General features: G+C 45.5%; 1 protein-coding gene across 6 annotated transcripts; it reads right to left on the minus strand.

The window, feature by feature from the left end:
* Window positions 738-16,225, minus strand: ZNF432 (zinc finger protein 432). 6 transcript variants are annotated; one of them, XM_021094922.1, is made up of 5 exons: window positions 16,098-16,225; window positions 14,402-14,594; window positions 9,526-9,652; window positions 7,834-7,929; window positions 738-4,455 (listed from the first exon to the last, which is right to left on the minus strand). In XM_021094922.1, the coding sequence occupies exons 2-5, from the start codon at window positions 14,414-14,416 to the stop codon at window positions 2,735-2,737; spliced, it is 1,959 nt and encodes a 652-aa protein (XP_020950581.1). In that variant the 5' UTR covers window positions 14,417-14,594; window positions 16,098-16,225; the 3' UTR covers window positions 738-2,734. The 6 variants fall into 6 exon arrangements, with proteins under 6 accessions (XP_020950581.1, XP_013850759.1, XP_013850768.1 ...); XM_013995305.2 differs by having other exon boundaries at window positions 7,834-7,932; window positions 16,098-16,224; XM_013995314.2 differs by having other exon boundaries at window positions 16,051-16,214.

The raw sequence follows: 18,521 nt of genomic DNA on the forward strand, positions 1-18,521 counted from the left end.
GCCAGCAGAACTACTCAAAGAGATCTGATAAAAGTTCTAAAAAGGCAAAAACAGAAACATATGTGACATCAGGGATGAAGAAAAAGGCATGGGGAGGGTAAATATATCAAATATAATAGCCTAGTCTCCTTTTGAGTTTTTATAATTATGCCTGATGGCTGGAAGTAACATGATATGCTTCTCAATGTATGTAGAAGTGCTGAGTATCATTTGCTGTTAGGGAAATGTCAGTTAAGGCCATCCTTACATACTACCACACACCTGATAGGATGGCTGGAATCCAATATGACAGTGCCACGGGTTCCTGTTGTGGTTCCTGTTGTGGCTCAGTGGGTTAAGGACCTGATGTTGTCCCCGTGAGGATGCGGGTTTGATCCCTGGCCTCACTCAGTGGGTTAAGGATCTGGCTTTGCTACAGGTTGCAGATACGGTGTGGATCTGGTGTTGCCGTGGCTGTGATGTCGGCTTCCGACTGCAGCTCTGATTGACCCCTATACCAGGAACTTCTATAAGCTGCAGATGCAGCTGTAAAATATATATAATAGTGCCATATATATATATATATATATATATATATATATGATAGTGCCAAGTGCTAAAAAAGACAGGGAGCAGCTGGTGCATTCATACACTGCTGATGGGAATGTAAATTAGTACAGTCACTGGAAAAGTTTGGCCATTTCTTATAAAGCTAGACACAAACATGGGTATTTATCTCAAAGAAACAAATACTTATGTTCACATAAAACTGGGTCCACAAATCTTCAAAGATTTTTATTTTTTACAGTGAAACACTGGAAACCACCTAAACATCTGTCAACAGTGAACAAATAAACCATGTACCTCCATACAGAAGAATATTATTTGGCAACAAAAAGTAAAACTATACACCCAACAAACTGGATGAATCTTAAGGGCAATTTGCTAAGTGAGATAAATCTGACCCCAAAGGTTACACACTGTATGATTCCATTTTAATAGAATTCTTGAAATAACAGAGTGATGGAGTTCTGAGGAGTGTTCACCACAGGTCATGGCCAGAGAGAGTGTGATTATAAAGGAGCAGCAGGAGGATGTTTCTTTGTATTGGCACAATTCTGCATCCCCACTGTAGGGGGTTTACATAAATTTGTATATGTGATAAAATTTCTTAGAACTCTATTAAAAAACAAAACAAAACCTACACAAATTACTGCATGCAAAAACTACTGAAATCCAAATAAGGTCTATAGTTTACTCAGCAGTGTTGTACTAATGTCATTTTATTGGTTATGATGTACTTTGGTTATGTAAGATAATATCACTGAAGGAGCTGAATAATGGTACCTGGGAACTTCGTATATTTTGTAATTTCTTGTGAGTCAAACTATTTCAAAGTTTAAAAACAAATTTTAGAAGAATCATTTTAATAAAGTGTTTTTGTAAACTACTACTGCTACTTATAAACTTGGATAAATACATCCCAATATGTTTAATTATATCTATGAACATATTCCTTTTTCTTTTGGAGTATGTAATAGACTAAAAGAGATGAATTTAGAGCCTAAGAAATGCAAGAGCAAATCATATAATGGTTAGAGCTGGGCACAGAACATTCCTGCATCATTTATAACATTAAAATTTAACCAGTATTGAGAATAGCCTACTTTAAGATTATGGAATCATTAAGAGTATGGTTCAAAGTATCTTGTCCCAAAATGAACAAAGGTGTATAAGGTTAGACTTGTAATAGCTTAAGTATATGTCATTTTCACGAGGCTCCTTTCCTTCGGAATTCTGATAATTTGCTAAAGTTACTCTATGCTTAGTGTATTTGTAAGTTTTATTTCTCTATGAATTCATGAGAAGTGATGAGATGGGACTATTATCACCAAAACTCTGCCATATTCATTGCCATGTGAAAATTTTCCTCCAGCACGAATATTGGCAATGACTAAGTTTTACTCCTAGGCACAGACTTTACCAGGATCATCATATTCCTACTCTGATGATCTTTTATGATAAGACAGGGTCTTTATTCCCACAAAAAGTTTTCTAGTCTCTCCATTCGTAAGATGTGTCTTAGTAGATTCTTTTCAGATGTATAATCACCTAGAAATGTTTCCTCAAGCCTTTTCTGCATTGAATGTATCAGAGCTTTTTTCCTACATGTTAATTGTGACAATGTGAGGTAGCAGATCACTGAAGGCACTGGCACATTCCCTGCATTAACTTTCATTCCTGTGCAAATTCCATAGTTCCCCAAGGGTGACCTCTAGCCACAGGCTCATCCTCACTGACTATAATATTCAGGTGTGTGAGGAGCCCACTGATGTTTAAATGCACTCACTGAACTGTCATGGTTTGTACCCTGAACGAGTTCACTTGTATATGAATGAGTTCAGATTCACTGCAAAGGATGATGTACCTTGACTTATGCATTTGTTTCTCCTGTGTATTCACAAGGCCTGACACATGAAAGGTTACCCTCCTTCACTGAACCCACAGGTGATGAATTAGGTGATGTACCACGGGTGCTGAATTTGTGTTGCAGCTTTCTCACATTAACTGCATGCATATGGTGTGTCTCCTGTGTAAAATTTCTGGTGGGTAATGAGAACAATACCAATTTGATCCAATATGAATAGGATTTTCAACAGTCAGTTCATGTAAAAGAAGTCTGTCTTGCTTGGAATCTCTGATGTTGGACAAAGCATGTTTTCTTCCTGTAGGTGTGACCACATTCATTGCTTTCTTAAGGTTTGTTTCCATTATGAGTTCTCTGATGTACAATGAGATTCCTCTTTGAGGAGAAGGCTTTTCCACATTCGCTGCACACAAAAGGCTTCTCTCCTGTGTGGGTTCGCTGATGAACAACTAGACGGCTCTTCACGGTGAAGCCTTTGCCACATTCATTGCATGCAAAAGGTTTCTCTCCGGTGTGAGTCTGTTGGTGTAAAATGAGCTCTGTTTCCGTGACAAAACCTTTCCCACACTCTCTGCATATATAGGACTTCTCTCCTGTATGAATTTGCTGATGTACAACGAGATAGCGTTTCATGGTGAAGCCTTTTCCACATTCACTGCACATAAAGGGTTTCTCTCCAGTGTGCGTTCGCTGATGTACCACAAGATTGCTCTTAAAGGCGAAACCTTTTCCACATTTATTGCATATATAGGGTTTCTCTCCAGTATGGGTTCGCTGATGTAACATCAGTCCACTATTCACAATAAAACCTTTCCCACATTCGCTGCATCTGTAAGGTTTCTCTCCAGTATGCGTTCGCTGATGCACGACCAGCCGGCTCTTCAAAGGAAAGCCTTTCCCACATTCACTGCAAATGTAGGGTTTCTCTCCAGTGTGAGTTCGCTGGTGGATGATAAGCATGCTTTTCACAGTGAAGCCTTTTCCACATTCGCTGCATACGTAGGATTTCTCTACCGTATGATTTCTCTGATGTACGATGAGATTACTCTTCCTGGGAAAGCCTTTTCCACATTCAGGGCACACATACGGTTTCTCTCCCGTATGGGTTCGCTGATGTTCAATCAGACGACACTTCATGGTGAAACCTTTCCCACAGTCATTGCATATGTAGGGTTTCTCTCCTGTATGATTTCGTTGGTGGATGATGACATAGTGCTTTGTGGTGAAGCCTTTCCCACATTCACTGCATATGTAGGGTTTCTCTCCTGTATGAGTTCGCTGGTGGATGGTAAGCATGCTCTTCCCAGTGAAGCCTTTTCCGCATTCACCACATACGTAGCACTTCTCGCCAGTGTGATTGCGCTGATGTACAATGAGATTGCGCTTCCCTGGGAAGCCTTTTCCACATTCATTGCATACGTAGGGTTTCTCTCCAGTGTGAGTTCGCTGGTGTTCGATCAGACGGCTCTTCATGGTGAAGACTTTTCCACAGTCACTGCATATAAAGGATTTCTCTCTCTTGTGAATTCTCTGGTGTTCATTCAGCCTGGACTTCCGGGAGAATACTTTCGTACACATACTGCACCCATAAGGTTTCTCCCCTGTGTGAACTCTCTGATGATCAGTGAGCTGAGACTTCTTAACAAAGGCTTTCCCACATTCACTGCATACATGGGTTTTCTCGGTGTTGTGAGTTCTTTGGTGTTTAATGTTTTGGGACTTATTGCTGATGGGTTTTGCACTTACAGGGCATTTAACTGCAAGATGAAATTCTTCATGCTTAGCATGCAGAAATGATTTTCCATCTCCGTTACATTCAGTGGAGTTCTTAATATCATAGCTTTGGCTCTGGCTGACTAAAATTAAATTTGATTTCAGAGTTTTTATGTAGAACTCAAGCATATCAGAATTTTGCCTGAAAGGAAAATGACTTTTGCTTTGAGGAACAGGATTTCCAAGTGCATTATATTCCTGGTATTGGTCTATACCTTTTAGCATTCTTTGATTTTCCCAGTCACCAGGCAGTTGATTACCAATTTTGCCAGTTTCTAGGAAAGAGGAGAACAATGAATACTTGCATAATCTTGTTTGGAATAAAATTGCTTTTAAAAATTCCTTGGTATATTTTTTTTAAATGGTACTTTAGTGATAACCCTATGATAACAATATAAAAGAAATGTCACGGGAGTTCTCCTGTGGTGCAGTGGGTTAAGGATCTGGCATTGTCACTGCACTAATGGCTTGGGTTGCTGCTGTGGCATGGGTTCGTCCCTGGCCCAGGAATTTCTACATGCTGCAGGCATGGCCCCACCAAAAAAAATAAAAGAAACACCATGAATGAATGTTCCTTATTTCCTACCAAGTGAGATGAAGATTACTGCAATCCACAACATGTAGGGGAGAAGTATGCACTGTAACCTCGATGATGAGATGATATTAACTGTAGTACAGAAGTCAAGAATTGGGTTGGAATGATGGACCATAACATAAAAAGAATTGGGTTGGAGGTTTAAGTGGAGGTAATGTCAAAATAATCAACATGTGCATAGTAGTCAAGAAAAGAGGACTGAATGGGTATGTTGGGAGGATGTGTACAATGAAAGATAGGAGATCTTGGAGTTTCTGTCACGGTGCAGCAGAAATGAATCTGATTAGGAGCCATGAGGTTTCAGGTTTGATCCCTGGCCTCGCTCAGTGGGTTAAGGATCTGGCGTTGCTATGAGCTGTAGTGTAGGTCACAGATGTGGCTTGGATCCCACACTGCTGTGGCTGTGGTGTAGGCCAGCAGCTGTAGCTCTGATTCAACCCCTAGCCTGGGAACCTCCACATGCTGCGAGCGAGTACAGCCCTAAAAGGACAAAAGCCAAAAAAAAAAAAAAAAGAGAGAGAGATCCTGCTGTAGTGAAACAGGATCGGTGGCTCTCTGCTGGGATGCAGGTTTGATCTCCAGCCCAACACAGTGGGTTAAGGATCCAGCGTGCCACAGCTGTGGCATAAGTTGTAACAGTGGCTCAGATCTGACCCCTGGCCCAGAACTCCATATGCTACAGGGCAGCCAAAAAAGAGTAATAGTGATTTTTTAAAATGTGACAGTAGATAACCAAGGTTTTAGCTATTCCAACACTTACAGTTTTGCAGTTTTTTTGTTTGTTTGTTTGTTTGTTTTTAGGGCTACATCTGCAGCATATGGAAATTCCCAGGCTAGGGGTCGAATCAGAGCCTACAGCTGCTGGCCTACACCACAGCCACAGCAACATGGGATCTGAGCTGCATCTGTGACCTACGCCACAGCTCACAGCAACACCAGATCCTTAATCCACTGAGCGAGGCCAGGGGTTGAACCCGCATCCTCATGGATCCTAGTTGGTTTGTTAACCACTGAGCCACAAACAGAACTCCTGAGTTTTGGAATTCTTTAATCTCACTTAGAGGATCCAAGTTTTTTTTTGTTGTTTTTTGGTTTTTGGTTTTTTTGTTTGTTTGTTTTTTGGCCACTCTGTGGCATATGGAGTTCCAGGGCCAGGAATCAGATCTGGTAATGCCAGATCCTTAACCTACTGTGCAGGCCAGGGATGGAACCTGAAGAGATGCTGCTGATCCCATTGCACCACAGCAGGAACTACAAGGATCCAAATACTGAAGTGTAGAGAATAAAAGTATTTGCTACCTGGCAGGTTAAGAATGTAAGGTCCTCAGAAACGTAAACTGAGATAGACTTTTGCAGAGCACATCTCTTCCTAAGTTTGCTTCTATAGATGGCCATCAAATTAACTTTCCAAAATCATCAGTCATATTAGTGGACAACTCTCGTATAATTGCAACTAAAGCTGCAACCTTTAGTCTAGCTGTGTCACAGGATCCTACGCACCATTCATAGTGAAACATGGCAATGATGACTGTTGGGAAATTTTGCCACTGGCCATCGTCCTGTCATCTTCAGAAGCCAGTGTGCTACCACATAGGAAATGGAAACGGCTGTCTTTTTTTTTTTTTTCCAATCCATGTGAAATCCCTGGCCTCACTCACTGGTGTTGCTGCAAATTGTGGCGTAGGTTGCATGTGTGGCTCAGATCTGGCGTTGCTGAGGCTGTAGTGTAGGCCTGAGCTGCAACTCCGAGTTGACCCCTCACCTGGGACCTTCCATATTGTTAAAAAAAAACTTTAAAAAACTGAAGGTCAAGCTGGCATACCCTTGGTCCTCAAGGAGGAAGTAGATCTTTTAGTACAACCTAACTGTTGCCAACCTAGATGCAAATGTAGTCACTGGAGTAGATGTTTCTGGTGGCAAGTGAGGGGGACAGTACGTTAGGGACATCAAAATGGGGAAAATTGGATATGACCTTTTTACTGAATGCAGAATGTGATTAAAAAAGACAGCAGGAGGCCGTCCCTTTTGTGGCCTAGCGGAAACGAATCTGACTAGTAACCATGAGGTTGCAGGTTCAATCCCTGGCCTTGTTCAGTGGGTTAAGGATCTGGTGTTGCTGTGGGCTGTGGTGTAGGTCCCAGACATGGCTTGGATCCTGCATTGCTGTGGCTGTGGTGGAGGCTGACAGCTGTAGCTCTGATTCGACCCACTGAGCCACAACAGGAACGCAAATCTTCGGTTTTGTTGCAAGAACATCTGACTTCCTTATTACTGCCAGCCTACTGCCACCCAGGTGAAAGGGAAGACAGCCTAAAGCTACAAAAATAGCAACCCTCCCATATGTCCCTGTGAGCAAATCTGGTCATCCTAGCAGGAAAATTCACATCACTGTGACTACTCCACAGATCCAGATTTCCACTCCATCCCTTCCACAGAGACTTTTGAATAACACTAGCTTTCACTTGCCTGATTTCAGGAACTCTTTTTTGTCTTTTTATCTTTTAGGGCTGCACCCACAGCATATGGAGGTTCCCAGGCTAGGGCTCCAATCGGGACCTCGGGATCCGAGCTGTGTCTGCGCACCTACACCAGGCCAGAAAAACTAAGGGCCAGGATCGAAGCACAGAAATTGGGTTACTGTGAGGGTGAAACAGGCCCGGGGCAGCTGGAGGGCAGGAAGGGAAACCAGCAGTTCTCAGTGGGGCGGGAGAGGCTGACAGTCAGAAAGCAGTGATGAATTCAAAGACCTCTCCTGGCAGCGAGGCCTGGGAGGAGGGATTTCATAGCCAGGGAGGTGGGAGAGATTCGTGATCGGGTACAGATGAGAAGGTGAGAGAAGCCAAGAAAAACAGGCCAAGCCAGCAAAATGCAGATGTACAGTAAGTTCAGCAAGATCAGCTCTCCGGAGAGAAAGAGAGCGTCTATTTCTCTCTCAAGACCTTCGAGTTCTTTTTCCGGGGGAGACACAGGGAGGTGCTGTTTCTGTGCCCTCAGGCCCCCTCCCGGCCTCCTCTCATGACCTCTGACTTGCACCTGACTCCGGCGCCCCCTCACCCACCTTCGCAGGTCCCACTGGGGGCTTCCTCGGCTCTCGTCCACGGTTCTTCCCTGCGCTCCAACTTGGCCAGCGCTGCGGGTTTGCTGACTTGATACCCTGCTGGTGGGAAACAAGACAGAAGACTCAGACCCACTGACCTGGGCAGGGGCCCATCTAGACAGGAGGATGAGGAAGTTCCCGTTGAAGAGACTCGGCGGTAATGAATCCAGCTACTATCCCTGAGGATGCCGGTTCCATCTCTGGCTTCGCTCAGTGGGTTAAGGATCCGGCGTTGCTGTGGCTGTGGTGTAGGCCAGCAGCTGTAGCTCCGATTGGACCCCTAGCCTGGGAACTTCCATATGCAGCAGGAGTGGCCCATAAAAGCGAAAAAAAAAAAAAAAAAAAAAAAAAAGGACACAAGAATGAGGGACCAGTTTTCACATCTGCAAAGTGGAGGCTTTTCACTCATGAGAAACTCAGGGGATATGGTGATAGGATAATATATATTTGGTCTCTGCCCCTGGTTCCTGGCAAGGTTCTGAAGCCCCTTGTTGTGTGACAAGCATGGCAGCAACATCTTTTTTTTTTTTTTTTTTTTTTTTAAGGACCACATCCAAGGCATATGGAGGTACCCAGGCCAGGGGTTGAATCAGAGCTGTAGCTGTTGGCCTACACCACAGTCACGGCAGTGTAGGATCTGAGCTGCTTCTGCAACCTACACCACAGCTCATGGCAACACCAGATCCATAACCCACTGAGCGAGGCCAGGGATTGAACCTACATCCTCGTGGATATTAGATTCGTTTCCACTGACCCATGATGGGAACTCCACGGCAATAATTTCTGTTCCAGTATTTGGTTTAAGTTACTGGTGTGTCTGTTTTTTTGTTTTTTGTTTTTTGCCATACCCGTGCCAGACAGAAGTTCCCAGGCCAGGGATCGAACCCATGCCACCAGAGGCAATGCTGGATCCTTGTACTGCTATGAAACAGAGTGATGCATATCTTCTATGTGCTAAGGAGAGGACTGGTGACTGGGGGCCCCTAGGAAGCTTCTGGGTGGAGGCTGGCCACTAGAAAGACCAAAACATGAGAAGTTTGCAAATTCCACCTCTAACCCCCTACCCCATCCAAAGGGAGGGAGGGAGCTGGAGAATGAGTTAACTACTCTTGGCCAATGATTTAAGAAATCATGGCTAGGAGTTCCCTATTGGCACAGTGGGTTAAGGCTCCAGCGTTTCACTGCTATGGCTCGGATTGCTGTTGTCACGTGGGTTTGATCCCTGGCCCAGGAGACTTCCACAAGCCAAAGGCGTGGTCAAAAAAAAATTAAAGAAACAAGTGTGGGTACCTTGGGCACCCAATACCTTTGACGGGCATCTGAAGTGCGGGCGGTCCTGTGGGACTGAGCCCGGAAGCCATGGGGGTCCGACGCTGACTCTGGGTGGTCAGGGTCAGGAGAGGACTGAACTGCAGGACCCCCGGTCAGTTCCTGGAGAGAGGAACTGGCTCCTGGTGTAGAAAACCCCCACACATTTGTGACAATAAAAACAGCTCAGAGCACAGCGCATACAAGACACCCCTCCATCAGGAGCCAGAGCAGCAGTGAGAATCTGCCACTAGGGCACTGCAATGACTTCGAGGTACAAGCAGCTGAGAAAGAAAAGGCCACGGACTGCGGACCCGCTGCAGGACACAGGGGAGCCGTCCTCACCCACGGCCACCAGGTTGCGGTAGTTCTCCAGCGTCACGTCCCGGAACAGGTCCTTCTGAGCGGGGGTCAGGAGCTGCCACTCCTCCCACGTGAAGTCCACGGCCACATCCCTGAATGACAGGCTTCCCTGGAATAACAAAGTCTTGATTATTACAAGTGCTTCTCTTTGATTCCTAAGGAAAACAAAGGAAGTTGTCCTCAGACTAACTACGATTTTGGGGGTGGGCCACATCCCTGGCATATAGAAGGTCCTGGGCCAGGGACCAAATCCAGGCTGAAGCTTTCACCTGCACCACAGCCGCAGCAACGCCAGGTCCTTAACCCATGGAGCAAGGCCAGAGACCGAACCCGCGTCCTCACAGACACTAGGTCAAGTTTCAGCCGAGGGCCCTGACTGTCTCGCCTTGCCTTCTGTAGGTCAGGGATTGTACCTGCACCTCTGCAGCAATCCGAGCCACTGCAGCTGGATTTTTTTTTTAAGGCCATACCTGCAGCACATGGAAGTTTACGGGCTAGGGGTCGAATCAGAGCTGCAGCTGCCGGCCTGCACCACAGCTCACAGCAACACGGGATCCCTAACCCACTGAGCGAGACCAGGGATGGAACCCGCATCCTCATGGATACTACTTGGGTTCTTAACATACTGAGCCACAGTGGGAACTCCAAGACCAAACTATTTTAAAAGGAAACTGAATTTGAACATGTCTTTGCACTTGGCTTAACTAAGTTTATAAAGATGACTGAATATTTTACAAAACCACTTTCAGAGTTAGTTTTATAAAATGTGTCACTTGAAATCATTTATTTCCTCAGTATCCTTTATCCAACTCCTCCCAGTAAAAACATCTGACATAACCATATTCTACTGCTAAGTCCAGGGAAATGACCTTAGCAGTATACTGTTAACTCCTAAACTCTGGGGTTTGGATTTCACTAGATTTTACATATTTTAGATAATTTTTTTGTTTGGCCGCACCCAGGCCAGGGATCAAACATGCACTGCAGCAGGGAGGACTCAGGATCCTTAAGCACTAAGCCACCAGGGAACTCTCATAATTTTTTTTTTTTTTTTGTCTTTTCGCTATTTCTTGGGCCGCTTCCGCGGCATGTGGAGGTTCCCAGGCTAGGGGTCGAATTGGAGCTGTAGCCACTGGCCTACACCAGAGCCACAGCAACACGGGATCCGAGCTGCGTCTGCAACCTACACCACAGCTCACAGCAACACCGGATCCTTAACCCACTGAGTAAGGGCAGGGATCGAACCCGCAACCTCATGGTTCCTAGTCAGATTCGTTAACCACTGCGCCACGACGGGAACTCCTCATAATTTTTTTTTTAAAGTTTGTAAATCTAAGGTGCTTCATTTTCTTTGTTTTTGGGCTGCACCTGTGACATAAAGAAATTCCTGGGCTAGGAGTTCCCATCGTGGCACAGTGGTTAATGAATCTGACTAGGAACCATGAGGTTGTGGGTTCGGTCCCTGCCCTTGCTCAGTGGGTTAACGATCTGGCATTGCCGTGAGCTGTGGTGTAGGTTGCAGACTCGGCTCGGATCTCGCGTTGCTGTGGCTCTGGCATAGGCCAGTGGCTACAGCTCCGATTCGACCCCTAGCCTGGGAACCTCCATATGCCGCGGGAGCGGCCCAAGAAATGGCAAAAAGACAAAAAAAAAAAAAAAAAAGAAAAAGAAATTCCTGGGCTAGAGATCAAACCCGAGTCACAGCAGTCACAATGCTGGATCCTTAAGTGCTAGGCCACCAGGGAGCTCCAAGTATACAGATTTCATGTAACCACCACTGGCAGGACATAAAACTGCTCAACACAGACTCCCTCATGCTACCTTTTCATGCTCACACCCTGTATCGAAACCTACCTCCGGCAACCACTTGTCTGCTTTCCATCAGTACAATTCTGTCCTTTATGAAAGTTACCAAAATAGTTTTTATAACTGGATTTCATACATTTTATGTAAATAGGCTGTATTTATTGATACATATTTATAACTTTTTATTAATGGGGAACATGTAAGCTTTTTGTGTTTTTGTCACTCAGCAAATTGCTCTAAATATTTATTTGAGTTGAACTTTTTTTTTTTTTTTGGCTTTTTGGCTTTTTTTAGGGCCACGCCAGCGGCATATGGAGGTTCCCAGGCTAGGGGCCAAATGGAAGCTGTAGCCACCAACCTACACCACAGCCACGAAGGATCGGAGCTGCGTCTCCGACCTACACCACAGCTCACAATGATGCCGGATCCCTAACCCACTGAGTGAGGCCAGGGATTGAACCCACACCTCATGGATGCTGGTCAGGTTTGTTAACCACTGAGCCATGACGGGAACTCCTGAACTCTTTTATTAGCAGTATACATACGGGATGTACCAGTTTGTTTGTCCACTCACTCATCAAAGAAATCTGTATTGTTTCCTGGTTTCAACTGTTAATGAATAAAGATGCTGTAAATTGGCATCCAGAATTTTATGTGAATGTAAATTTTTGCTCTTCTATAATTAATATCCAGATGTGTGATTACATGTGACATATGGTAAGTTGTGTTTAGCTTTATAAGAAACTACCTCTGGGGAGTTCCTATCGTAGGTGAGTGGTAACAAACCCGACTAGTATCCATGAGGAGGCGTGGTCGATCTCTGGCCCTGCTCAGGTCGGGTTAAGGATCTGATATTGCCACAGCTTCAGTGTAGGTAGCAGATGCAGCTCAGATCTGATCCCTAGCCCGGGAACTCCACACACTGCAGGGCAGCCAAAAAAGGAAAAAAAAAAAAAAAAAAAAAAAAAAAAGGCTAGCAGTTTGGAATTCTCTGGCGGCTCAGGTGGTTAAGGATCTGGCATTGTCACTGATGAGTCATAGGTTTAATCCCTGGCCAGAGAACTTCTACATGCCACAGGCTCAGCCAAAAGAAAAAAATTATTATCCTTATTATTTTTTTTTTGGCTTTTTTGCCATTTTTAGGGCCGCTCCTGCGGCATATGGAGGTTCCCAGGCTAGGGGTCTAATTGGAGCTGTAGCCGCCGGCCTACACCAGAGCCACAGAAACACGGCATCTGAGCCATGTCTGCAACCTACACCATAGCTCACGGCAACGCCAGATCCTTAACCCACTGAGCAAGGCCAGGGATCAAACCTGCCACCTCATGGTTCCTAGTTGAATTCGCTAACCACTGAGCCACGAAGGGAACTCCCGAAAAAAATTATGTAAAAAAAATTTTTTTATTATACAATTTGATAATGTCCTATTATTACATACCAGCAAAGATGTAAGGTGTGGGTGAGCTCACGAATCACTCACCATGTAGCAGGCACTCATTTAAATTCTTTACAAGTCTGACTCAGTTTCTGGAGTATGACTATAGACAAATGGAATTTTATATAGCCAATATTCATCAACAACGGCAGTCATTTTTCTTTTGAATTCTTTTTTTTTTTTTTTTGTCTTTTTTTGCTATTTCTTGGGCCACTCCCGCGGCACATGGAGGTTCCCAGGCTAGGGGTTGAATCGGAGCTGCAGCCACCAGCCTACACCAGAGCCACAGCAACGCTGGATCCAAGCTGAGTCTGCAACCTACACCACAGCTCACAGCAATGCCAGATTGTTAACCCACTGAGCAAGGGCAGGGACCGAACCCCCAACCTCATGGTTCCTAGTCAGATTCGTTAACCACTGCGCCACCACGGGAACTCCTTGAATTCTTAATTATAACATCTTGGGCCAACAGGTTGTTCTTTAGAGTAGAACTGCATTGATGCACAAAGCGTCCTAACAGAGTGTTTATGCACACAGATGAGTACCTGAACCCACAGACATGTGTAAAGAGACACACATATTCAGGTGCACACACAGGGTCAGTGACACATTACATTGCAACATTAGTCATTTACTAAGAATCATATGAACAATATATACATATATATTTTGGTGGGGCAGCACTCCTCATTTTTATTGCATTTTATAATTTTTTTTTTTTTTTTTTTTTTTTGCTTTTTAGGGCCATGCCTGCAGCTTATGAAGGTTCCCAGGCTAGGGGTTGAATCAGAACTGCAGCTGCCAGCCTACACCACAGCCACAGCAACACCAGATCCGAGCCATGTCTGTGGCCTACACCACAGCTCATGGCAATGCCAGATCCTTAACCCACTGAGTGAGGCCAGGGATCGAACCTGCAACTCCTGAGCAGTATATTCTTGATCCTACTTTGCCATGATGTTAGAGTTACATTCAAAGTTTAGGGAGTTCCTTGGAGTTCCGGTCATGGCTCAGTGGTTAACAAATCCGACTAGGAACCATGAGGTTTTGGGTTCAATCCCTGGCCTTGCTCAGTGGGTTAAGGATCTGGTGCTGCCATGAGCTGTGGTGTAGGTTGCAGATACGGCTCAGATCCAGCGTTGCTGTGGCTCTGGGGTAGGCCAGTGGCTACAGCTCCAATTAGACCCCTAGCCTGGGAATCTCCATATGCCGTGGGTGCGGCCCTAGAAAAGGGAAAAGGACCAAAAACAAAAACCAAAAAACCCCCAAAGTTTAGGGAGTTCCTATTGTGGTGCAGTGGAAACGAATCCGAGGCCTATAAGGATAGGTATTCGATTCCTGGCCTCCCTCAGTGGGTTAAGGATCTGGTGTTGCCATGAGCTGTGGTGTAGGTCACAGACACAGCTCGGATCCCAAATTGCTGTGGCTGCGGCTGTGGCCGGCAGCTGTAGCTCCAATCTGACCACTAGCCTGGAGTTTTCCATATCCCATGGGTGTGGACCTAAAACGGAAAAAAAAAGGATTCAAAGTTTATTTCTTTGTAAATACTGAACTGTTTTCCTTACAGGCCTCTACAAATCCATTAAGAAATAAAGGGGAGAATAAAACAAGAGTTACCTGGGCCTGGATCATTTTCTTCTGTTCTCTGAAAATAGCTAGCAATGCAGAGGCTCCGTCTTTGTGTCTCGATATACCTGAAATTCCTAGTGAGATATCAGAGTCGACAATGGGTCCCCAGATATAACAATATCTAGGTCCTGGAACCTCCTCTTTCTTTGTTCATTTCTTGTCTCTTGCTGGGACCTGTGAGCTGAAAAGCAAAATTTCCTTTAGGATTATAGTCCTTCTTGCTGCCCACTTACCTTAACACGTGGTCCCCAGTATTTCCGTCCCTCGTTTGGTTCCCTAGGAGACTTCACAGCTCAGGCCAATAAAACTTAGTCCCTGAATATGTGGAAGTGGCATGAATTCGAAAGGGAAAGTGGCAAAGGAGAATCAACATAGCACCATATTTCAGTGGCAGGTAATTTTCAGAAAAATTATAGAAATGAGGTCATAAGGGCAATGAGGAAGTATAAATTTTTCCTTTAAACTTTGTTGCTCTCATACCTCCTTTAAAAAAATGCTCGTACACCCTGTTTATATGCACACTTCAATATGAGAACCACGATCACTCACACACACACACACACACACACACAAAGAGGAGTTCTCATTGTAGCACAGTGGAAACAAATCTGACTAGGAACCATGAGGTTGCAGGTTTGATCTCTGGCCTTGCTTAGTGGGTTAAGGACCTGGCATTGCTGTGAGCTGTGGTGTAGGTGGGCAGCTACAGCTCCAATTTGACCCCTAGCCTGGGAACCTCCATATGCCAAGGTTGCGGCCCTAAAAAGACAAATATGTGTGTACACACACACACACACCACACACACACACACGCACTGGGAAAACAGCAGCCTTTATATATTCGCATATAGAAGCTGAAATGAAATCAGTCAATTTACAATAGAAATCTAATTTAAAAGCTTACTATATTTAAATATGCAAAATCGTTCATCTTCCCCCAAACTTTCTTCATTTCTTTGGATTCAAAAGAATGGGTGATAGAGGGAGCCAAAAGGGAGGAGAAAAATGGGTGCTGGTGAAGAAAGAGACTTGGACCTGAAGCTTTTAAGAAATGTTAACTAACCTTCAAGTCTGTCCCAGCTGCCAAAGTCTGAGCTCAACGTACGCACCTACCAGGACTCCCCAGCCTCCAGACCTTCTGCTGTCCCACCTCTCGGCACAAAAGACGGTGATAACCGCCCCACCGGATTAAGACCAAACCAGACCTGATACACGCGCACGCGGACCTCCTTAACGGTTCTTCGACCTTCGGGCTCCAAATTCTTCGAGACCCTGAACAAGAAGCCGCAATCATTCGACAAGCGCCCCCCGCCCCTCCAACCAGGTGTCAGTCACCTGCAGGGAGAGTGGCCCGTGAAGACCCTGAACGCTGACCTCAGGACAGCTTCATCTGTTCAGACGTTTAATCGTTAACCACCAGAGTCCCCTTTGATGGACCCCAAAGACGCCCCGATCACAACATCCAGCACAGACTCTTCCCTGTTCCTTTCCAAAAAAACGAAAAACCCCAAAAAACCAAAGCCAAAAAACCACCATCCCCAAGCTACCTTCACGGACTCAGAAGAGCCACAACCCACCGAAAGGCCAACAGACCGTCCCCGTCCCCGCCTATTCTACAGACCGACCCTCACACCGACCTGGTTCTCTCCTGAACCTGCAGCGACCTCTTCCGGGCCTAACTTACTTCGCTAAACTTCTTTCACTTCTGGTCCTCTCGCCCAGCCCCCTCTCCCGAGACCAACGGACACGGGTCAACAGCGTTTCTATCGCGTTTCTATGGTGAACGGATTGGGAGTTTCCGGCTTTTCTTTATGAGGTAATATACGCGCGCCGCCGCCGTTGCTTAGGAGCCCTGAGGGGGCCGCCATCTTTGCACACCTGACGTACAGAAAGCCGAGCCAGACTGTCAGGGGCCGTGGCTGGAACTCTCCAGTTTCCCGGCACTTCAGCCCTTCACGGAAAACGGGGAGATTATCAGAGGCTCGAGTTCACACAATACAAACATGACGTGGGGGTAGAGTCGTTTGAATGGACAGGTGTTGCTAGCTGTAAGGGGACTGTGAAGGGCGCAAATTTTTCTAAGACCGAAGCCCACCACGACCAAAAGGGCGCGGCGTACATCCTCAGACGGCTGGGACGTCTCTGCTCGGTCAAAAATTAAAACTACCTCTGGACATCTCCATCACTGGTTAATTTCGAAAAAGAAGGCTCTATAAAAACTATCGTATACGCGACAAAAAAAAAAAAAAAAAAAAAGACGGTGGCGCAGTGTGTCCTTTACGGTTTGCGCCGTTAAACTGGAGCATCATGGGCGCGGCCATCTTGGAGGAAATTGTCCGTACCGCAGAGCAAATGCTTGCTGCGAACTGGCGGGCGAAAGTGTGAGGGGAAGACCCGAGGTTTGAAAAAGTGATAGTACGGGGGATGCAGCGATCACAAAGTGAGCAGAAACAGTGGACGTTGTGAGCCTTTACTCAACCTTGGTCCTCACCCTGCCCAAATGCAAAACATGCTACCTTCTAGCACTGAACTGCCTTGTGCCATTATAGATCAGTCTGCGTTCTTTCCATAAAATTAGTAGTATGTGCAGCTCCTGCTGTGCCGCATGGGGACTGGCCACCTCTTGGGAGTGCGGGGACACAGGTTTGTCCACAACTGCAGCTTAAGATGCAACAGTGGCTGGGATCTGATCCCTGGCTCTCGGACTCCAAATCCCCGGGGGACAGGGAAATGAAAATAAATAAAAATAAAATGAGCAATATGTGCTGGCTTCTTTCACATAGCAGGAATGTTTTTAAAAAGCATCAGCTTTAAAGCGACAGTGGTTCAGACTTTTTTGTTGCTTAGTATCCCAGTGTTGGATACTCCAAAATGAGATGAATCATTCACCAGCTGGTGGACCTTTGAGTGGTTTCCAGTTTTTTGAATACTGCAGATGGCACTAATACGAACAGTCCTGTGCAAAAAATGACCTCAGAGAGCTAGTTTTCTCACAGTCCCCATGCGTCGTCTTCACATCATCAAGAAGTCTTTGCCAGACATTTACAAGCCTACTAACCATTTCTAGCCCTGCTCCCCCTCATATTCTCTTCCTCTCCTTACCCCAGCCCTGTGTGAGAACACTCACTCACGCAGGGGAAACGGGGATCTTGAGAACATGGGCTCAGGATCAGACGTCAGGTTCTCCTACTTGCTTCAAGTATCTTCAACCCCCATCGGCCATTACAGTTCTCAGAAAGCACCTGATAAAGTCATGTAACCGAAAGGTGAAAGCAGGAAGTCAGTTCCATTTTCTCACTATGATTTCTCATTATTATGCTGACCCAATCTCAAACTTGAGATACGAGAATTGCCTCTGTTTGTATCCTTGACCTGTATGATCTCATCTTAGAACAGGCAAGGTGATCCTTTTTTTTTTCCCCCTTCTGCTTTTTAGGGCCACACCAACAGCATATGGAGGTTCCCAGGCTAGGGGTCAAATCAGAGCTACAGCTGCCGGCCTGCAGCACAGCCACAGCAACATGGGATCCGAGCCACATCTGCGACCCACACCACGGCTCACGGCAACACCAGATCCTTAACCCACTGAATGAGTCCAGGGATCGAACCCGCAACCTCATGGTTCCTAGTCGGATTCACTTCCACTGCGCCAAAACAGGAACACCTATTAATTTTCCCATTAAACAAAACAAACCAAAAAAAGGAGTTCTTGTCGTGGCTCAGTGTTAACGAGTCTGACTAGGAACCATGAGGTTTCGGGTTCAATCCCTGGCCTTGCTCAGTGGGTTAAGGATCCAGCGTTGCTGTGAGCTGCGGTGTAGGTTGCAGACACGGCTCGGATCCTGTGTTGCTGTGGCTCTGGTGTAGGCTGGTGGCTACAGCTCCGATTAGACCCCTAGCCTGGGAACCTCCATATGCCACAATGCGGCCCTAGAAAAGGAAAGCAGACCAAAAAAACAAAAAAGAAAAAAAATTTTCCCATTAATCCAGATACCAACTATCTTATCTTCTTTTTATAAGCACATAAAAAAGCACTTCATTCATTGTTTTCATATCAAGCATTGTGGAGATGAGCTGGCAAAATTCAGCAATCAGTGTGTATGGGTCC

The sequence above is a fragment of the Sus scrofa genome, chromosome 6, assembly GCF_000003025.6.
Source record: "Sus scrofa isolate TJ Tabasco breed Duroc chromosome 6, Sscrofa11.1, whole genome shotgun sequence".
Taxonomy (NCBI): domain Eukaryota; kingdom Metazoa; phylum Chordata; class Mammalia; order Artiodactyla; family Suidae; genus Sus; species Sus scrofa.